This window comes from Thermochaetoides thermophila (genome assembly GCF_000221225.1).
Source record: "Thermochaetoides thermophila DSM 1495 unplaced genomic scaffold scf7180000011814, whole genome shotgun sequence".
Taxonomy (NCBI): domain Eukaryota; kingdom Fungi; phylum Ascomycota; class Sordariomycetes; order Sordariales; family Chaetomiaceae; genus Thermochaetoides; species Thermochaetoides thermophila.
In genome coordinates, this window is record NW_006383030.1 from 1224124 (window position 1) to 1246476 (window position 22353).

General features: G+C 52.4%; 4 protein-coding genes across 4 annotated transcripts; 1 reads left to right on the plus strand and 3 right to left on the minus strand.

The window, feature by feature from the left end:
- Nucleotides 1-3119: 3119 nt before the first annotated feature.
- Nucleotides 3120-4203, minus strand: CTHT_0013650 (GTP-binding protein rho1-like protein; the record flags this gene model as incomplete). The annotated part of the gene is made up of 5 exons (XM_006691817.1): nucleotides 3120-3272; nucleotides 3340-3474; nucleotides 3541-3738; nucleotides 3965-3992; nucleotides 4133-4203. The coding sequence occupies 5 exons, from the start codon at nucleotides 4201-4203 to the stop codon at nucleotides 3120-3122; spliced, it is 585 nt and encodes a 194-aa protein (XP_006691880.1).
- A 2604-nt stretch (nucleotides 4204-6807) lies between these two features.
- CTHT_0013660 (mitochondrial 54S ribosomal protein uL24m) lies at nucleotides 6808-8118 on the plus strand (the record flags this gene model as incomplete). The annotated part of the gene is made up of 2 exons (XM_006691818.1): nucleotides 6808-7266; nucleotides 7336-8118. 2 exons carry the CDS (start codon nucleotides 6808-6810, stop codon nucleotides 8116-8118), a joined length of 1242 nt encoding a protein of 413 aa, XP_006691881.1.
- Nucleotides 8119-13413: 5295 nt separating this feature from the next.
- Nucleotides 13414-14157, minus strand: CTHT_0013670 (uncharacterized protein; the record flags this gene model as incomplete). Its single annotated transcript, XM_006691819.1, has 1 exon — nucleotides 13414-14157. The coding sequence occupies one exon, from the start codon at nucleotides 14155-14157 to the stop codon at nucleotides 13414-13416; it is 744 nt and encodes a 247-aa protein (XP_006691882.1).
- A 3987-nt stretch (nucleotides 14158-18144) lies between these two features.
- Nucleotides 18145-22353, minus strand: CTHT_0013680 (RNA polymerase II elongator-like protein; the record flags this gene model as incomplete). Its single annotated transcript, XM_006691820.1, has 5 exons — nucleotides 18145-19819; nucleotides 19869-20211; nucleotides 20263-21045; nucleotides 21098-22089; nucleotides 22157-22353. 5 exons carry the CDS (start codon nucleotides 22351-22353, stop codon nucleotides 18145-18147), a joined length of 3990 nt encoding a protein of 1329 aa, XP_006691883.1.

Below are 22353 nucleotides of genomic sequence, written 5' to 3' on the forward strand. Positions count from 1 at the left end.
CACCCAGCGCCTCGCATCCCGTGTCAATCCGGCCAGCAGGGCGTCGTGGCCGTGAATGTGGGGTTTTTATGCGCGGTCCCGGCGGAGGAGGGGGGGTACATACATGATACGACCCATACATACAACAGACAGCTACCTAGGTACGTACTTTTTCCTAACGTACCGTAACTTTTTGCAAGCTTTTTGTGCAAGTGCCTTGCTTAGTTTCGGAGGAAATCAAACGGCGTGTTTCCATTTGCAAATGCGAATGATGTGACTTGCTGGCCTGGGAAGATCGGCTGGGGACACGGTGTGGAGTGTGGAGTTGGATCGGGGGTCTTTTTGATCGATCTGTGCATTCATGCATTGTACCGCGACAAGCAAGGGCTTACACCCGCTCACCGTCGACAGCTTGATGGAAGGGAGGGAGGTATGAGGCTCTCTAGATGTTCATCCTCGTAGGTAGATGGAAGGCCTATATGCCACAGCTCACCTGCCGAGCTCGTAGGGAGAAGCGTAGTACAAACTTGACATGTCCATGGCCAGATTGAGTGGAGGAAAGCTCCATCGGTATGTCTGTGTATGTAAGCCGACTTAAGGTGGTGGGATACACCTAACAAAGAGGAGGAGACGGAAGAGAAGGAGGAGGGGTGCTTGTTGCTCAGCTGGAGGCGGTGTCCTGCTCCTCCTCTCCTCCCCTGGTGTATAAAGACCCCGCTTTGCTCTCCATTACAGCGCATCCCGCTCAATCTTTCTTCCTCTATCCCTCACCTACTCGATCAGCCGCGCGATCTATCAGCAGCCCAAGGCAAACCTACGCCCCACACCCCATCAACAAGTCACAATGCACCATAGCAGCTGCCCTAAGTGCGGTGCCGCGGCCGACGGCCAGAGCAAGACTTGCGGCTCCTGTGGCGCTGTAAGTCCTTCTGTCTGCTTGCTGCCGTTGCCTTGGTGGTTCTGCCCCATCCATACCATCAGGGGCAACAGGCTGTGTAACAATAGAACCATCGGGCTGACTCTGTCCAGACCTGCCCCAACTAAGAAGCCTCACTGTTATCATCCATCGCTTCCTCGACAGTTATGACGCCCGTCAGTCGCTCTGTGTAACACAAGATTTTTCTCTACGGCATCCATCTGGTCGTCACGTCGAAGCTTGTTCCATTCGTGCCGATACTCCCCTGTACGGCGTGCCGAATGACCGTTCCTTGGCCCCCTAATGCCCAGAGGGAGCATCTACAGAAAGGGTTTCTCGTCCATGTTCCTCCATAATGGTCAGGCCCTGAACAACCACGGCAGCAGGGAGGATAAGGAGAGAAGGATGCCATAATCAATCGGTTGGTTGAGCTGTCGAGTCCCTTTTCTCGTGCTTTCTCTTTGGATCGGGGTGTTTCGATTTCAAGGAGAACGTCGTCACCGAGTGGGTGGATATGAAGATACTCCATGGTTTCGTAGTTAATGAGATATGAGTTATGACATGCACCAGCTGTTTGATCGATTGAAAGGACTGTCGTATGTAATTGTTGATATGGACAAATCCCGAGTATCAACTCCTTCTATGTGGGAGAACAGACCACGCAGCTTACGCAGGCAGCAGGCAAAGCTCTGGATGTAGGTAGGCAGGCAGGCAGGCAGACGTATAATCCAACAACCAGCTCAGCAAATAATAACCCGGGACAGCACATTATCAGAGGTATCAATCTCCTAAATAATCATTCTCTTCTTATAGCTACTACCCAGGCTCATCTGCTCAGTCTCAACCACCAACACACCACCACCACCACCAACCGCTCAAGCACCCATCACACAACTTCAGCTACAACCACTCCAGCGACAATAAGACTACCTATAAGCGGGGATACCATCCTCAATCTCACCACAACAATGTCAAGCCATTACACGCACCGCCATCTCAACAAAGCCACACGCACTTACTCAACTCACTCGCTCAACGCACGCAGCAACACCAACGTAACATGACATCAACACTGAAATAAATAGCTAGCTATCGGGAGTTTACCTAGAGAGAAAAAGAAAACGAGGAAAGCAAAAAGAAACTCCAAACTAAAGACATCAAAAGGAAAAGACAACACGGGAAACCAACAACAACCTGGATGCTGAGAGCGAGGAAGAAAAGGAAGCCACGTCGACAACTACCTAGGTAGGTCAATCCGATTTGGTCTGACCTGATCTGAGATACCTTGGGATATTGACGACGAGGAGAAGAGAGACGACAGAGAGCAAAAGACCACATGCAGAGATAGACAGCCAGAATCATCAGAGCCAATGAGGGGGGAAAAAAAGAGGGGAGAAGCCAGATGAGATGGTCAGTTATTTATGAGGAGGTAAGGAGACAGCAAAAAGGACGATGGATAAAAAAAAAGGAGAGGAGAACAAGGGCGTCGACAGCCATAGGATATCAAGTGGCCGAGTGAAGAGGGCAACCAGTTGAACTCGACTCGCGACCGACCCGATGTCCAAGACCAAAGGAGACGATGACCGAATGTGAGTGAGATTATCAATAACTGTCAACCATCCTTATTACTCCCCTCTATCCATCCATCCTTCTCCCTCCATTTAATGTGGCCAATCTCTTCAGCTCCGCCTCGACCTGCCTTCCTTTGTTTTGCAGGATAGCAATGGTCTTGACCAATCAGAATTAAAAAGCAAGCTAGGTGCGAAGGCGGTCCTGTCCCATCCCATCCACTTGGTTGAGGATTTACTCGCAGCTCGTCTGGGCCTTGGACCAGGTTACATGGCAAAACCCAAGAGTTGTTGACCCTGTCCAACATCATTCAGGCTCAATGCTGCTCGCTTTCCCTTTGCTGCTGACTCATTTCTTTCCTGCTGCCGTCCTGCTTGTTGCAGTAATTCCTTTGATATTTCCTGTCGAGGTCACATAGGCGTCGATGAGAAAATAGTGGTGTTGGTGGTGCAAGAAAGCATCATAACTCTCTCTCACACTCTCTTCTCTCTTCTGCTTCTTTCTTTCCAGGAAATTAATGACCCATTGCTGGATTTTGCTTTGCCGGTTGTGCTAGGGCCTGTGTGGGACAATATCGTTGACAAGATGGCGAACTTCTCGGAACTCCAACCCCCACTCCGAACGAGGAAAAAAAGAACAAAAAAGATCTTCGCGCTTAAGCAATCACGCACTTGTTCTTCTTTTTCCCGGTCTTCTTGAGCAAGGCAGCCCGTGTTGCAGTCTCAAACACCTCGCGGACACCCTCGTTGGTCTTGGCCGAGCACTCCAGGTACTTGGTAGCCTTGATGTTGTTGGCAACGGTTTGCCCCTGCGGGCATTATTAGCATAAACTGTTTGCTAGTTGACTGTTAGCTTCGGGGAAATGGGGTAGTTACTTGTTCGGGGGTAACAGGCTGCTGGCTGATCTTGCGGAGCTCCTCAATGGTCTTGGGATCGAAGCGCAGGTCCTTCTTGCAGCCAACCAGGAGCTTGGGAACGTCAGGGCAAAAATGGTGGACCTCAGAGCACCACTGCAGTCATGTTAGCACTGTTAACAACTCAAAGGCAGCAGGGACGACATTGATAATGTGACGTACCTTCTCACCGACGTTGTCCAGCGAATCAGGAGAGTCGATGGCGAAGCAGATCAGGATGACGTGCGAGTCAGGGTAGGACAGAGGGCGCAGACGGTCGTAGTCCTCCTGACCGGCGGTATCCCACAGCGCCAGCTCGACATGCTTGCCATCGACCTCGACATCGGCGACGTAGTTCTCGAAGACGGTAGGAACATAGACCTGTAGATAGTGTCAGCTATGCCTGAACCATATAGATGATGTTGATAGGCATAGAGCGATGTGGATGTCGTGTGTCGATGTTGTGGTCTGCCTATCGAACGTCGGGGAAGCGAATGCCGAGGCGGTCTAAGACCGTGCACCAGGGGTGCAAGATGGCAAAAGTTCGATGGACGACACGGCACGAAAGGGGTCAACAAATCGACGAGATCGAGATGGCGCAACTCACCTCTGGGAAAGTACCCTTGGAGAACACGCTGTAGAGAGCGTCAGCAAGTTGATGATGCGAGTGCGATGTGATGATAACCCGCGGATGGATGTTGATAAGGGGGTTGACAGAAGTCGCCCGCCTAGGGTCTAGGGGAGTTGTGAAGATGAATTAGGAACCGAGACTCACATCAGCAGGCAGGTCTTGCCGCAGGCACCGTCGCCGACGATGACCAGCTTTCTGCGCAGCTCGGCGGTCATTTTTGCTGTGTTAAGGCTCTGCGGATGGTGGTTAAAGTGATGGTGTTGGGTGATGGAGGAAGACGAGAAGGGCAAGTGTCGGTGGGCGACGAGAAGAAGTACGGGAGGCTGCAGCAGAAGGGGAGCGAGCTGCAGATTAGACCGTGGATTAGAGGCTATGCGCGATGCACGGAATCAGGTTCCCTTGGGTCGGGCAGAGGTCGCAGAGCGCGTAGAAAGGCGGAGCGGTGATAAATTCTGGATGAAGCCAGCACCAGGTTGTCGATGCAGCAGCTGATGGAGCGGTTTGGGAGATGGGAAAGGGTGAGAGTGGAAGAGTGGAGGAGGTTGGAACCCGAATGGAAGTTATCGGTCGGTGCCAGCAGGGCCAGCAGGTGGAAAAAGACCTGGCAAAGAAGTCTTGGCGATTGGCTACTTGGGAGCCTGGCCTGGTCGTTTACAGTCTGGATTTGCCGCGCCCGCACTGTGCACCCTGGGAGGCCTGCTGGGGCGCTGACTGGTCCCTGACTGGCTTTTACGCGGTTTTGGGGAGTATTTCCCGGTTCCCAGCTTGGGATGACCAGTGCAGGATGGCTAGAAGGGGACAAATGGGCAAAAATTGGAACAGAGGCCACAAATAGAGGTCATGAAATGGGTACAGCAAAGGGGGCAGAAGCGGATGCTGGTGTGCCACTGGGTGCGCGGCTTGGAACGCTGCACTGTGGCCGGGGATGCGTTGGGGGACTCGTGGACCTCCCGGGGGCCTTGGCCTTGCTCCAGCGCCGTTCGCTCGCTTGATGCTTGTGCTATCGGGGCTGATCTGACGAGGCAGCGTCAGACCGTCAATGCCCGTTACTGTTTCGCTGTCGCCGGGAAGAGCTTGTTTTTTTCCCTCCAGATCTCGGACGGATTGTCGAGCATCTGGAGACTTTGATTTCTTGCAACACCTATGGATTACGGTTCGCAATGCGAGCAGAACTGCGTTTGGTAGGGCAATTGTGCAGTGCGAGCCCTTTCGGAATCTCAATTTATTTTCCCACGTAATTTCTCTACCAGTAAACTATGCCCCGTAGCCCTGACTCGATGTCTCCGTTCCGCCCCGTACTTCTGGATTTCTGGACTTCCCGATTTGATGGCCAGCGCGAACGAACGAGGTCACCTCGGGAACACGCAATCAGCAATTCGCCGCTACGAGGGACGGGATCCAGCAATCCGGATGGCTGAAATACGCATCGGGAGCCTACCGACCAGAGATGGACTGAAACGCCCATCTTTTCCTGCAGGACTGCGTTCTGCTTGCGTGTTGCCCACGCGTAGGTTGGGTCGAGAAGCACTGGCTGACAGAAGTGTGTTGTCTAATACCAAACAAAGCCCCTGAAAAGCACTGTGGAGACTTGCCCGCTTAAAGTGACCCGTCTCAGTAGGCCACTGGGCACTCAAAACTCAAGGGAAGCGCAACGACTCTTGGAAAGTTCTTCACCTCTGAGAGAGCTTCAAATCATGGATGGGACATATAGGCTACCACGTGGCGAGGTTTTATCTACCTACGATAATACAAACTAGCAGGGCAAGGTTGCAGGTGATCACGGCAGCAAAATTATGTCCCAAGGCATGCCAGTCTTGGTCGGTCATCATGCAATGGGCCATCGTCCAGTACTTGACAGCCCAAGTAAACACGTGCTTGACAACATCCGGAACAGACCATAAAGCAGTCAACTCGGCTCAGCCTGCATGAGTGAACTGCGCACGAGTATCTTATACTAAGCTGCCAACCGCACTCGAAAACTGGCGCGACTTATGGCCACATAAACATATGGTGAACCGGCAACGTCTTTGGTCTCAAGAGTCCCCTCCAGCCATTCGGCGAAGATAACCGGGCTGAGTGTTTGTGGCGCATGCATCCCCCTCGCATCCTCGGAGATCGAACGAGTCCTATGATGGACAGTGCAGAGTGTACATGTGTAGGACTTCGACGCCCTTCCTCAACAACGTGAGAGACACAACAGGGCCTTCGGGCCGCTCGACAAGTTGAACAAAGGAAGAATCAGATATTTGGGAAGACCGGCTGCCTCCAAAAAAAGACCCTGATCCACAGGATTGGCTCTGGAGAGCCTTTTCTGAGGACAAACCCGAAGCAGCCATAAAGCTGGTCCTAGTCGAGGTCTGAACACAGTAAGAGAGATGATGGAACCTCTTGACCGTCAAGCGTTCGCGCTTCGGTTTGTGCCTCTTGTTCATGCACCTAAGGATGCGTCAACTGCACCAAGACCTACCTCTGCGCTGTATGCATGTGTTAAGTACACTGTGTACGGGTCTGGTTCTGGATCCCTCCTTTTGGAACCCGCTGCCAGCCGTCAAGAGCTGTCTGCCAACCGCACAAATTTTCCCGCTAGGCTTGGCCAGCACCGGACGATGGCGGCCAATTGAAGCTTGGCAGATGCTCCAACTTTTCGATCGCAGACGGCCTGGTCGACCATCAACGGATACCCAGCCCGCACGCCGCATAACCCCGCGAGCCTGGAGCAGTCCAGCTCTCCAGACCCGACTTGACCGTCTTAATTCGACTGCGGACCGGCCGCCGCTGAGTGTGATCGCTTCCGACCGTCTCTCCCGAACGTCGGCCTGATGGACAAGATCCTCCGCCGGGTGCGCATGGCTGAGCGCCAGGTCGCACGCCGGAACAAGGAGCGTGCGTTTCGCGAGTACATGCAGGAGAAGCGCAATCGCAGGAGAACGAGGGCGAAATTGGCAGCAGAGGTCCGTCTCGACATTGGCTATGCCATCGGACGCCGCCATGAGGACCTCGAGATGGGTCCCATCACCCCCAACCGTGATATCATGAAGGTCAACCGCTTCGGCAACTACTACGGCTCGATCTCGACCAGCCGTGCCCTGCTGGACTTTCCGATTACTGAGAAAGAGAGGGAAGCCCGCTGTGCCTGGGCTGGCGGTTCTAAGTACTTATGTCTGGCTCCCGGCGACCGCGTTGTCATTACCGAGGGGCACCTGAAGGGCCGCATCACCACTATCGAGAGCATCGACCGCAACCTCATGACCGTCGAGCTGGCTGCCGACTTCACTCTTGTGAGTCAGCTTCTTCCTGGCTGATATACCAGCCCTACCCCTCGCTCGCTCACTCACATCGCCCTTCAGGTCAACGCCACTGTCCCTGAATATGTCCGCGAGCCCGGCCAGAGCCCCGTCCAGCTCGTCAAGGCCCGTTTCCCCATATCTGCCATCCGGCTGGTCCACCCGGTCGCTGACCCGGTTACGGGCGTGACCCGCGATGTAATCATCCGGGAGCTCAAGCCATTCGGCATCGTCCACGACCGGGTCACCCGGAAGGTGACCTGGGCGCGGTTCGTGCCAGGGCAGAACATTAAGATCCCATGGCCGAAGCTGGAGCCAAAGGAGAAGCCAGAGTACGCGGGTGACACGTTGCGCATCGACATGGAAGAGCGCACGTTCGTGCCGACGCTGCTGCGCCCGCCGATGCCCGAGCAGGTGATCGATGAGCTGCGCAACCGCTACTCCAAGTTCCGCACCCGCCACACCGCCGAGTACATCGCCGAAAAGGAGGCCGAGGAAGCCGAGAAGAAGGCCCGCAAGAAGGCCGCCGACGCCATGCTCCTACCCATCCAGGAGTACAACCGCCGCATGCGCGAGCTGCGCCGTGCCCGTGGCCAGCCCGTCCTCACTGAGGGCATGCTCGAGAAGATTGGCCAGATCATTGCCCAAAACCTGGCCCGTCGCCAGGCTGCTGCTCGCCCTGCGCCCCAGCCGGCTCGCGTGGCCGGTGTTACTGCCCTTACTTCCAGCCAGGAGAAGAGGGACGAGAGCGTCGAGAAGCTCGAGAAGGCAGTCGAGCAGCTGTCGCTTGGTGGGGATGCGGCGACACCATCAACGCCAGATCAGCCAACAACGTCGTCATCATAATTGCTTGCTAGGAGACTGGCGAGGCTTCTTTGAGTTGGCGCCGGTGTCCGGTGTTTTACGTACGGGTCCTCGAACAGATGCGCTAAAACCCCCTCACTCCTTGACCTTCGTTCAGCCATCACTCATTAGTGGTGCTGCACAAAGCCATGTCAGAGTCATCGGAGCTGTTCCTGGATGTGGCGTTGGCGCTGGCTTTGACGACGAATCTGTGGACTCCACGGAGGCGCTGAGCTGCGTTCGTTCTGAAGTCCACGGCTTGTAACGATAGCTGTGAGATGTCTTTTATTGTAGTATATACATGTGATGGGATACAATCTAAACATGTCTGGCCATTGAGATTTTGGTGCCAATGCTGGCTATGGGATCAGCAGGCTGGGAGGGTGGGCTTGGGAGCAGGTTGCTTCACGTCCACCGCTGGTAGACTAGTTTACAGAATGCCGCTCCTTCGATCCTCTTTCCCTCCTCACACTTGCTTTGCTCAGATCCTATCGGCCCTCTCCCCCTACTTGTCGTTCCTCCAAAATGGCCGACCGATTCGCCCCTTGCGGTGGCTGTCTCTTAAGGGCCCGGTAAGTAATCTTTTACACGGTTGCATAGGTAATCAGAGAATGTTGCGGAGAACCCTGCAGCTCGTAGATGTTCTAGCTTCAACAAACCAAACAAGAGGGGCTTTCATAACCCAGTATCTCAACAGAATCTTGTAGTTTATATACCCTTTACTTTCGTAGGGCACAACCGAGAGGTTGACAACAATATTAGGCAACCAATCAAATCAGCCCGGCTCCCCGAAGCAGCCTATAAACTGGGAATCACAAGCAGCTACCTCCATAGCTTTGCTGAGATATCTGGTGTCAGATCTGACCACAAGCTTGCCGCCTACTAACTTTTCAGCTTGTAAAGGATGAATAAGTATAGCTGGATCTTGGCCCTGCTAACGCCTGTTTGGCTGAAGCGTAACTACCTGTTTCCAGCTGGCAGCATTCGGGGCCGCTGCAGTGCGCAACCTTGCCCATTCCTAAGCTCACGTTGACCATTGGACTTCCCTCCTCGGTATCTATCGCTAGCGTGGGTGGAAAATGGAGCATAGGATTGAATGGACCATATGTCTCTCTTATTGAGGTATGTCTTTTCCTTCTACTCTTCGTTCATTATTAAGTTGTTGTTTGCAAAGGAATCCGCGCTTGCCCATTATAGATGCCAATCCCAATGGCCACTTTTCCAAGTTATCATTCTATTCCTTTGTCCCAACCTGACTTCGAGCACCCAACAACCTATCCAAGCCAGGGTCCTATAACTCTCATCACTATCTTGATTCACAGCAGTTACCATGGGAGTTTTCTGATCAGAGGACAGCAGAAGCTGAAGCTGGCACTTCCAGAAGGGATGCCGATGGTTTCGCTTGGTGGAGTATTACCTGGCGCCTAGTACCCTTTCTCATCTTCAGCCCCTTGCTCATTGCGATCCTCAAAGTCTACGCAGACAAGCGCGGGCTAGGCACGTCGAAGCGGCGGACGTCCAACGTCCTGATCATCCTTTTTCATCACTTATCAGCTTATGCCTTGGGTCGCCACTTGGCCCTTAGGTGCTACCATCCGCTGGTGGTTGCCGGCAGAGCGCTCGCACACCGTAAGAGAAGTTGACTTTCTCTTGGGCATCAGCAATCGCCCTGTGGTACTCAAGTTCATGTGGCATGGCTTGACCAGTCGGTGGAATTTGAGGCTCCCTCTTAGGTTGCAATCGACTGCAACACTATCAGTTGCATATCTAGTAGTCAATATACTTGTTCGGTTAAGTGTGACATTCGTCGGCCTGGGATATAACTTGAAGGAGGACAAGATATGTGCAGTTATGGTCGCCGACTTCAGCTACAAGAATACAACCTTCCAGTTTGGTAAGTTTGACTCCAATGCCATATTAGGACTCTGATATATATTGACATCTGATAAGACGTCAAAGCCGAGGTACCGAGAGGTCGCTGTGCGAATGAGATACATGCGAGCCTTAAGTTTTGATGGGATTCCTAACTACGCTCACACAATTTAAAAACGGCCCTTCGACCTGGATCATAAGAAATCTGGGCAGTGTCAACAAAATACACTGGCACCGCCATTTACACATGATATCTCCGTGAATATCTTGGCCAGGAGGAATACCCGTCCCTCCATATGGTTGTGCAGAGCTCCGCGACCTACAGGTCTCCCATTTTCGACAGAAATCCGCTCATTTGTAACGTTTATGCAAATGGCACCTTGGATTCCAGTGCCCCTCCTTGTAAGTCACTCTGAACGCTCAACGATAACCCTTTGCTTGAGCTTAATACTTACAGATTCCAATCCAAACATACTAAGAGGTTGAAGGGAGAACCCCCTGAGTGGTTGCAATTAGTGCATGCCATAGCTATCGAGGAAGAAGAAAAGCTGATATTTCCCCATGACTTTGTATGATTCATGGATTATGATGATGTAATAACCGGACCCCTTCAGCCTGTCGGACGCACCGTAAGAGGAGATATAGTTATCAAAATCCTAGCTGCTAGAGCCCCAGACTCACTAACATCTCTCCCTAAAACATATCACAGACATTTCTTACCGACGCTGATATTCACAACTTGCAAACTTCGGCAGAACCTAGATGACCTTTTGGGTGCATGCACCAGTTGTTTAAGCGACTAGCCGGAAATTCCTGGACTAGGTGCCGGCGTGTTCTTGAACATCCCGCCTTCCAACCTTTCCAGAGTAACTGATACTCTTCTCGCTGTCGCTTCTTACGGCAGAAAGTCGGTAATATCCATCATAGAATTTATCTTGATTGGCATGCCAGCCATCTATATGGAGAAGTACTGCTAGTGGAAGTCGGCGAATCCAGCGGTGAACGTTCCCTGACATTTTCAAGCCCGAGAAAGATTGGTCAAGAGCCAAATTCCCATGCGCTGGACGCTGAAGGCCGCGCATCTGGCAGCTTGTCTACCAACATTAGCCATTATCTGCGCGGAGATCCATCTACCGCACGTGTTCTTTGACCCTGAGGCATTGGAGAGTGTGATTCTAGCCAGGATCGAAGCAAGTGGCAGTGATTGAGCGTGGGTTGATGGTTGTTACCATAGTAATAATCGTGCTGGTCAAGCTCCTTACTCGTAATGTGTCTATTCCCGAGCATGATAGTTACTTGGGAGTGGCAAAGCTCCTGCGAACGGCGGTTAATCAGGTAGAGGGACGAAGTGCAGCATTCAGGGATGAACTAGCAAGGAATTTACATGAGAAACCGGAGACTGATAGAGTCGGATATTGGTCAAGGAGAGTCGATGGAATGACGAGGTGTTTGGATTTGTGGGAGGATGTAGCTGGCAAGTTCCTTAAGGAAGTCAAATATGACTGAAGGGTTTGCAAATTGGTATGATGATACCAACATAAAGAGTAGGAATTGGCCTATTGGAACATATTTGGGCCTTTGGGCATCAAAGGAGGCATCTCGGGGCTTCAATTAGTCTGCATGATCGATGAACTTGTGTGGTTGAGTTGGCAAATTGTTGCCTCGTCATCGAACTAGAAGTGTGAACACCTGAACTGAGATGTTGACCGAAGTATAGTAGGGCAACCATCCAAATCAGTCCGCAGTATGGAGTTGCCCTCCGAAGGATGCAGCTGGCCGGGCGTTGCCACCACGTCAGCTGTCAATCAGCCTTACCGCTTCGCTCAGCTTCCAACACCATTTTTTCCACATGCCCCATTCCGTTGGACCCGATGAGCTAGTTTAGCTCGGCACTCAACACAATTCAACAGACTGCATCTCAACTAAAGCCGGAGCATTTAGAGTGCCGGGCGGTCTGTCAGATGTTGGATGGGTAGATTATAGATTGACACCAAGCTATGGACGGATCTCTCGGGAACCGTGTCGCTTGTATCAGGCTACTTGTTCACTCTAGATCGCCTCCTAAAATCTTGATGGGTGCTAAAAATATTTGCCACATCCAACGGCACCGTAGGAAGGAGAATTTGTCATTTGTCTTTATGTAACTTGCGATGTCAACTTCGGCTGACACCGATTGCTCAGGCGGTCAAGGGGAAAGGGTTACGTGTTTCCCTTTCGGACTTACACAGTAATAACACAAGCCGCTCCTTTCAAGAAAGGCCTCCTCTGAGCAAACACACAATTTTTTTTTCCTGAAAAGTTCGCACTTGATTCACGAGCATAAATTTAAAAAACAACTCAAATCTCCATGGACCGAAAGACATAACATCAGCAGAGCATCCTGCTTTAAAAACAGAAACCAAACCCCCCAAGAGCCTTTATCGACCATTTGCAACCAAACTGTCAAGCAGTTGCTTGAACGATTAGGGTCCAATGTCCTCACAAGTCCTCCGTCATTATACAGACCGATCGTCAAGAAAAAAGGTCACTCCAACTCTCAGGTCATCGATCAGCTAACTTCCGTCATCTCCCATACTATCTCTGCTCAGACAACTGACCAACAAAACAACATCATGATAAGATTAAATCAATGAGAAACTAAGGAACGGTGGTAACATAGTCCAGAGAGCACACTTAAGCCCTGAACGACGTCACAGCAGCTCAAACCAGAAAAGAATGGGGCATACCTTTTCCATAGCCCACAACCTCGTTATCGAGGAACACCAGCCCCGAGAATATACCGGCGAAATTTCAAGTCACTAGGACTAGTGATCAAAAAACGTACTGCATACGAAAGTCAAGCTCAAACAAATCAAGTTGGAGAGGGAAGGGGAAGGGTAGGAATTGTCGAAACGCAAAACGACAACAATGATGATGGCAAACAAAGTTCTACCAACCGTCTCAGTCATGACGTCATCAAACCAACTTGCCTACCCTCGACGCATCAGCAACGGCCAAACGAACTAAGGACAGTGTTTGTCCCATTCGAATCAGCCTTTGACAGAGAAGAGGGCGGGACAAGGACATGCCAAGTGGGGCATTGCCCGAAGGAACACAACCCTGCGATTAACACGCGCGGCTCCAACGCCGTCTTTCCTCCGAAGGTCCACTTTCAACATCATCTCTTTCCTTCAACAATCGTAGTTTTTCATCGGAGTCCATGAGCTGTCGCTCAGGTTGGACCAACTGGGATAATTGAGACTGGCCTTATGGTGATTCCATAGCTAGGTATGGCTGGTGAGTCCATTCTCCAGTTTAGTGTATCTTTGTTTCTGTCGATGCCCTGCTTGACATCTCTCCGCTTCGTTTTGCCTTTCTCCAGCTACTGCGGTCTTCTCAACGGCGGCGTGGATCCTTTTGCATCCATCTAGCTCCCAAGCGGGAGCGTCACTCACACAAGTCCGGATGTTGGAATATCGGAGGAAGTCTTCTGGCCTTCTTGAACGCCGCCTCACTGAGCCAACCGTTACGATACATGTGATCGACGACGTTCTGGTCCGACACCTGGACTTTAGGAGTGCTGCCATCTTTCCGGATGTGCTTGTGGATATGCTTCATCCGCTTCTCAAAGTTTTCTTCGAGGCTGTGCGGGTTGCTAGGCAATGTGGCCTTGAAGCGTTTAGTACAGAACCAACAGAAGAGCTCAGGCGGATATGCTTCCCCTAAGTGTTTCGCGTGGTGTTCTATCCATGAACTTCGGTCTTCGGCCTGGAACAGCTGGCGGCAAAGTTTGAGTTCCCAAAATTCGCACCACAGTTCGCCAGGGCCCGGTTCAGCTGAAGAGTGCTCAGTCTCCTCGCTATCCTGGTCTTGCTCAGTTCTGGTGGGAACACGGTTAGCCCACCAGACATCGAAGTCAGACCCAGGGGCCCCGCGTTCCGAGGGGACTGTGAAGACTGACTGTGTGTCATGACTATGAGCACCACTGGAAAATAACGACATCGCGTGGGTGTTGGCATGTGACGTCACCGTTGTTCCGGATAGTGCAGACTCGGATTGGGTGTCTACACTATCTTCAACTAGCAGAGGTGTGGAGCGTGGATGAAACTTGTCGAAGTCTTCATAGGCACGGTCTTTATAGGTGTTGAGAAAATACCAGATGCATTGTGGGTCGACACTGTTGTTCGCCATGGTGTCTGCGTTGTGGGCTGTGAGCGGGAGGCGGTTCAGCTCAGGTGCAGCTGGGACAGTGTGAGGGGCGATGAAGGTAATGGGTGCAGTACCGCAGTGTGGCTGCTGCACCGCAGATGAATCAAATTACTGGGATCGTGAACGAAAAGGGAAACAGAGAGAAAGCAACGCTAACGAAATGTCTTGCGCCAGAGCACGCGCTCTTCTTTCCCTTGGATGATGCCACAAGGAAGATGAGTTAAGGTGGGGTTGGAGGGATCGTGTTGGGTGGTTATGTGGTGGAGGGAGGCCAAGTAATCAGAGGTCGGGAAGCCGGAAGCACCCGGGGGATTCTCTTCTCGTGCTTCTCGAGTTAAGGAGTGGTGAGAGCGAAGCTTGTGGAGTTGAGCTTTTTGTCTTGAAATCGTCCTTGGGGATGCATGCGGTTTAAGTGCTTGTGAGTGTCAGGATCTTTTTGCGCTTGAGCGATCATCTGCCCAGTCTAGAGCATCTATCGGCATTCGGTTCCAGCTCCGAACGGTGCTTTCACTTTTCTCGACTGCGGGTTGCGTCTCGTCCCGCAACACGTTGCCCCGGACTCGTCTACCCACCCTTCCTCAGACCCTTCAAGCCAGCACAACCCTCTTTTTGTGGCTGTCAGGCAGAAATGGAGTAGTTGCAGGAACTCATCCAGATGATCATTTGTGGCAGGCTCTTCGAATACATAAACATGCTTTATGAAACCTACAATCCACATCTAGCATATAATACCTTTTAAATCAATAGTCAATCCATTCTTTTCTTCCGCACTGTCTCGAGATCACCGTGCATGACACTGCTTCCAATCTGCACCTTTTTCGCTGCTCATGGCATTCGACATCCAGCAAGGACTCAATCTGAAAAAGAATGGACCTAACCCTTCACTTCCTCTTTTTGTGCTGTTCCGTCTCTCTAGAGCATGCAGCTCCGCGTAGTTCGTGAAGCACCGTCAACTCTTCCTCTTCACTCACTGGACATCATTGCAGCCCTCATGCAGCTTCGGGACTGGCTAGGTTTTAAGCATGGCAGCCTGTCTTTGGAAGTCCGCTCATGACCCAGTCCTTCACCGAAAACCAGTACAAAGGTTCCGTCAGACGTGTCAGGTAGATAGGGAGGGCACATCGCTCACTTCCTGCTCACACATTTGCGCGCTGCTGGACTGAGCTATCAGCCACATGTTGGAGAGCAGTTCCTGGCGCAGTGATCCTAAGCCTATCAACGACTGACACGAGGATGTAGATGGCAGCTCTCTCGGGACCATCCGCAAATGTGCTTATGGCAGCACGATCTTGATTTTCTCAAAAGGACGCCGCGCTCTTGCAGAATGTGCAACGTATGTTGACGCAAGCGCGCGAATCGATTGTTGCGATGACTGTCTTCGGGTTGTCTCTCCTGTCCACAGGCCTCAACCAATGCCTGTGTAACGCAGGGTGAGGGAGCAAGAGGTACAGATTTGAGCCTCAAATGAGCTCAACTATCACAACATCCGGCAGAACTTGGTTCCTCATTCGGTTTCAGTAGCTCTTGTGACAACTGCTTCGGCAGTGCTGTCAAACTTGGCGATAGTTTCGAAAGACTGACTTCTATGCATGTAGTCATGCGTCGCCTAGGACAGAGAGGTTTGGACCACCAATCAGTGATTTCTGGCTACACCACTCCGAGGACACTTCGTCCTACCAACCTGATTGCGGATTCTTTGACAATAGCGCCGGATCTCCTTTGACTACTACCCCATCTAATGCTGTGATACACTGAATCACCCGAGGCTCTCTATCCTACTAATTGTATTCTCGGCTGTTCTCCTCCTCTCGGTCTCCGAGCGTATGAATAGGTCTGTTGCCATGGGACAAACCTAACTTGGTAATATGGTCAAGAGATGCAGTCTTACCGCATTCAGGCACTTCGCCCAGAACGCCACCCGAACCACCGACTGTTACACTCATCCATCCAAAGGCCATATTCCAACGTCTTTCTTAAATCAATGGCGCTGGGGTCGCCACGTCGAGGATGACTGTTTATGCATGAATGGAACAGTTGTTCAGCTATCGCAGAGATGGCTAGGGTACTACAATCACATGAGGGGATGGATGGTAGGAAAGGTTCAAACTGATCTCGATTACAACTGTTCTGCTACTTCTGTGCTACACTCTTATCGCTAAGCTACACACTTGACTGCATGGTATTTGTAGAGAGGGGTACGCTGTCCAAGTCAGCAAGGTACTGTATCTGTGTGCCATGAGGCTCTGCATGCCTGTACTTATTTGATATCTTGACTCAAGCCTAACTCGAGCCGTCCCGTTTGGTGTGCCGTCATTCACCAATCTAACTTCCACAGCATCCAGCCGCCGCAGCCACAAAAGCGTTTGTCCATGCGAAGGGGGGGGGGGAGGCTTGGGTAGGGGGAACAGGTTCCTATTCTGCGAGCGAACAGTTCGAGTTGCATGGGTTTCTGTGACAGGACTAATTTTGGCTATCCCGCTTTCCCAAACCGGTTTTCAGAATGAGACTTGATTACAGCATATATTACCTATATCTTCATCAAATGTCGGCGAGCATTGTATACTGCGTCGATTGTCCGAAGGGGTTTGCAATCCCGGCTCGGGTGGGCGTCTTTTTTCTTTTTCCTGTTGGAATTAAATTATGGGACTTCGGGTCGTAACTCCGAAAAAACAGGGAATTTAAGGGACCTTCTGTTTCTTGTTTGGAGAAGAAAATCCTTCCGAAAGCCTTTGGGCCTGACCCTGGATCTTTGTGCAAGTGTCATTGGATACATCTCAAGTCCGTTGCTTACCCCCGCTGCGAATGCGATTGGTCGAGCGGCGACCTTGGTATTTTTGCTTCGACTGGGTAAAGGAGAATTTCGCCAAGTTGGTGACTGACCAGTTGATCGGAGCCCTCCGGTCACGGATACGGAATCCAGAATCCGGATGCTTGCAGCTCAGTTCCAGACTTACCACGTCCATTACCGACCGGCGCGAAACGGCGGTTACACCTTGACGCGGCACGGAGCATGCCGATGGGCTAGGTGAAGATCATATGGGGATGATTGTGTTTGCATTGGATACTACCATTCTTGCATGTGCTGCATAATATTGCGTCATGGCCGGCGCGCGCGTGTACGTCAGGCTGAGATGACAGCGGACATAGCTACCTGCCTGCCTTGTTGAAACCAATTAAGAGATCGGAGTGGATGGATTACAATTGTCGATCTCGGCCTTGATTCCCGCGAGCCTCTCGGGGCCAAGTTTGATACCTACACCGGCATGCCATGCTGGATGTGCGTATATGCGTTGGGCATATGTCATAAACTCAAGTCCAGGCTCGAGCGAGAGTTGGAGTTGGGTATCATATCATCTCCGGTACAGAACCTGTATTGAAGGCAACGGGGATCTGGCACACACCCCGAGCTGCCTACAGCCTGTTCCCGGATTTTCTGATGCAGTTTGAAGGATATGCCCGAGGAAGGAAATTGGAATTTGATCCAGCGACGCATCATGCCGGGTCACCAGATAGGAAGAGTGGCATTTCACGGCTAATGATGGGTATAGTAGGTGTGTCAGCGATCAGTCGGGTCGAAATTTGTGTCTTGTTGTGGGTTTGCGACGCGAGAGAAAGAGATAGAAGACCTGCTCAAGCGAACCAGATCTTTCTCTCGGGGACGATGGCGAGAAGAGAATGGACTAGGTCCATAACTGCGGCTCTGTTGTCCGCTGACATAGTATTTGGTTAAGTTGACAACAGCAATACTCAACTAAGCAGTTGATTCACTTCTCTTGGATAACCGTGGGAAGAAACATTGACCAATGAGTCCTTGGTTCTTGTTAGCTCCTAGGGCTGCTTTCTTCCCATACAGAACACAACCCATTTTCTTGTTCTCTGCTTGAATATCACAAAACCAGGACAGTCAGCCTCCAATTTCCCTACTCCCTTCCTCTATACCTTCCATCCCTGAGTCCAACAATCCCCCCATCACACCTTGCCCTCCTTCCCCAACAACACCAGCCTCTTAACCCCCCCCACAGAAGGCGGCCTCTGATCTTTCCTCAACGCCTCCATACTATCATACAACACCCCTTCCGCTCCCCCGGGCCTCCACCCCATCATCTCCTGCTCTCCATCCCTCTGCTCCTGTGTCTGTCCCTGCCCCTCTTTGACAGGCCAGACCTCCCCAACAGCCTTCTCACACCCCGCCAACAACTGCGCCAACCCTTCCTCCATCGCCCTCGCCTGCTCCTGCATCCCCCTCCTCACAAGCGCCCACACAAGCCTCTCTATTTCGGGCTTGCTCTGCTCCACGCGCTCAACGAGTCTGCGTACGCTGTTGACGAGGTATTCTTCTTCATAGATAGTCCCTTTTCTGCCTCGAGCACGCTTTTTCTCTTCTCTACGACGATTCCGGCTTGTTGCGCGGGAGGATGCCTGCGAGCCTGCAACGGTCCCCGGGGCGCCCTTGCCGGTGTAACGCGTGAAGAGGCTCGCGCTGGTGCTGACTCGCGATGCGGCGACGGAGATGTCGTCTGGTATGTCGGCGCCCGCTTTGGAAAGGTCACCTTCGTAGAAAGAGAGGGGGTCTTCCTTTGCCTTGCGGCGCAACTCTAGAATGCGTGGAACTTGGGCGCGTAACTGAGAACGGCAATCAGCCAAGAACTCGGTGCTAGAGGAGAAAGCGTCTGCCAGGCCGGGATCGATGGCAGATGCGAGCAGATCCCGACGGTTGTGCAGTGTGATGAGACGGAGGGCGTCGGCGAAGTGGTAGCCTTTGCAGAGCAGAGGGATCGCGGTGTCGAGGGAAGTAAGGTAGTCTAGGTGGATGGTGGCTGCGGCAGAATAGTCTTTTGCTTCACGGAGGGCATCTGCGAGGGAGGTGGCTATTTCGGCGAGTTTTTCCTGGCTAATAGGGGGGTCTTGTTGCTGCGCGGCGAAGAGACATTCCCGCCAGCAAGAGACTCCGGCTTTTAGGTAGCATTCTGTTGCGTCGACAAAGTTGCCTAGGGATTCGTATGCCAGGCCGGCTTCCTTAAATTGCGATTGGGACTTGAGGTAGGCGGCGAAGAGGCCGGTGATGGCGCGGTGGTGGGGCTCATCGTGGCGATAGATGGTTAGGGCGTGGTGGTAGAGCTTGTGCTTGACGACGTACTTTTTGACGTCCTCGAAGTTGTTGAGGGCCTTAAGATGGTCGAGGGCGCGCTCATAGCGCTCGAGCTTGTCGTCGATTGTGAACTTGCGCTTGAGCTCGGGCATCTTGTGGAGGTTCTGGATGAAGGGGAGGTACTCGCGTGGATCCATCTGGGATTGTTGGGCAACTAAGAGGGTAAGTTCCAGGTTGTAGAGACCCAGGGCGTGGTCGTAGAGCCGGTTGACGTCGGCCAGGAAGCAGATGTGCTCGACTGCACGCTCGGCAAGTTCTTCGTCCTCCCTCATGAGCTCGGCGACGACTAGCAGTCCGTCGTCGAGAGCAGGAGGGTGCTTGCACACGTGAGCTGTGATGATGTTCTGCAGGTTGGACTTCTTCTGCGTTTTCAGAGCCTTTAGGACAGCATCGCAGATGGTATTGATCTTCCCAGGCCTCTGGGCAGTCTTAACGTCGGTCTGTGGCGTCCCAGACTTGGTGTCCCTGTAGATAGTCTGCGTGACATCCTCATCCCTAGCAAGGTCAGCATATCCCCAAAAGTTGTGGGTCAGGGTAAGCATACTTCAGCGATGACAAAAACAAATCAATATTTGCCGGGTCCTTAACCTGCTCCAAGAACAAACCCACATTCTCGAAGAACTGCTCGGGCCTGTGATCAAACAGAATGTTCATATCCACGCGCTGGGTCCGGCAAGTCGCAAAGGCCGAAGCGTAGTTTTTCTGCTCGATCCGCTGCCTGATGCCAGCAAGGACCATTGCGCGAGGGTAAATAGTCTCGAGATTACCACGAGGCATCTGCAGGACCAGACTCATCCTGGTCGGAATAGCAGTAACCAACCTGCCTCCGCGCTCAATACTCCGGCAGCGCTCATCCTTCTCGGGGTCATCCGGCGGGACATCGAGAGCTATCTACGTCAGTCTCTGCTCCTCAACTCTTAATGGTCAGAGGTACATACCATCCACAGCAGTCAAATGCACAAACTTCACGTAGTGATTGCTTGTCGTAAATATCAAATGGTCTTCCGTCACCGCAAACGAGGTGCAGTTCTTCGCCAGCTGCCGAGTATTGGCATACAGATGCCCATTCCTGGACAGCCCAAACGCGACGACCTCCCCGTTTAAGACGATGTAGTTCGCCCAGGGTAAGAATGTGGGGAACTCGACTGAGACGAAGGAGTGCTCCCCACCAGCAATGCAGCTTAGTCGGCCGGACACGTGCTGGGCTACAACACCGTCGATCTCGCCCGAGCTGGGGGTTGTGATGGTGCCGATGGAGCTCGCGTCCGTTTTGCGCCAGGGTTTGCCTTCGACGGCGGAGAAATCATGGCTTAGAAGCTCGAGGTCATCTGCCATTTGGAGTACCGCGACCTCTGTTGGTCGGGAGAAGCCGATCTGCAGCAGAGGTTCCTCGTATTGCTGCTCAGTGGACTTCTCAAACATCACGGTACACACTAACTTCGGGGCCGGCAGCCGAGGCCCATTAGCCTCGAAGGCGAAGAGACTGACACCTCCCCGATGCAAGACAGCCATCTTGGAGCAGTCTGTGGAGAAAGCCACATCGATAGCAGGCGTCTCGACCTCAACCTCGCAGAAGGCCATCGGGGGAGGGACGTTGGCAGTACGGAAGGGCGTGAACTTGATAGTGCGGCCGTCAATGACAGCCACCGCACCTTGGTCATGAGGGGCGCTGGTTGGGCCGCGAGCAATGGCGAAGGCGTATTCGTTGATCAGGACCTTGCCTTGGAGGAGTTAGCACAATCCTGTCGGTAGAATAGGGGTAATGGGACCTACCAGGAGTCGAAGCTGCCCACAGCAAAGCCTTCTCCGCATGCCAGGCAAACAACGGTCTCAGATTTCCCGACCTCGGATCCCCACATAAAACCTCCTGTTTCAAATAATAATGATAATTCCCCATCGTCCACAACTGTACCCGATCCCTTAAAATCACTGCCAACACCGTTGAGTCAGCATTCCACTCCAACGCAATATTATCCATCGCACCCAGCCCGTCTTGGGGCGCGCGCAGCGTAAACTGCCCATGCCGGAGCCCATTCCTCTCAAAAAACACAACGTCAACCTGGCCGGGTAGGCGCTGAATTCCCGCGATGAGATTCCCCTCCGGCCGCCAACTCAGACTCCCCTCGAGTCCATCCACAGGCTCACTCACACTATCCAGCTCGCCCTCCCGGGTATACACCCTCACCACTCTCCTTACTCCCTCCATGAGGAAATTCACCGCCACATATGCACCATCCCCCCTCCAACTAATACTGCACCTCCCATCATCTTTCTCACTCCTCTTCCCCTCATCAACCTTCTCCGGGATCGTCGGGTCCCTGAGCTGTCTTGCCTTGGCACCCCGTCCCTGAAACTGCGTCTCCTTCTTCCCCCACCCAACAGACACATGCTTCGACAGCTTCAGATCCTCTTCCGTGCATACAGTCTCCGTGATAACGTCAAAATTGCGAGACATAAACACAACCTTGCCATCCCCTGTCACCAAGACGAGGAGTTCCTCATCTGGGGACCAGCGCGCCGCAGAGATGGAGGGGGTAAGGGTGCCGACTATTTCGACATGGGCTGTGCCTTCAGCGTGGGGAGGGGAGGAGAAGGCAAGGCCAGTCGCGCTGTCATCATCTTCAACAACGGAGATGATGTCACCTGAGGAGAGGATCAGGACTGTGGTAAGCGTGTCGGGGAAGAAGTGCATGTCACAGATAGAGTCTGGTTCTCCATTAGGGCTTTGGGTGGGGTAGTCCCAAGAGGCGATGGGGCGGGAATGCCTAGTAAAAAGAGATTATTGTCAGCTTTATACTTCAATCAACAAAGTTTGAGGGTAGTGAGACGTACAACAACGCCGGCGAAGTCCCTCTTACATTCCTCCCGATCCGTAACAACTCAATCCTCTGATCCTCTGCTGTCGGCCCGCATGCAACGATCAGCTCGTCACGCGAGACATCCCAACACAATGCTGAAAAAGATGACAACGGTGAGGGTGTAGTATAGGCTCGAAACACGCCATGGCTGATGTTGCGCAGGTTACGCAT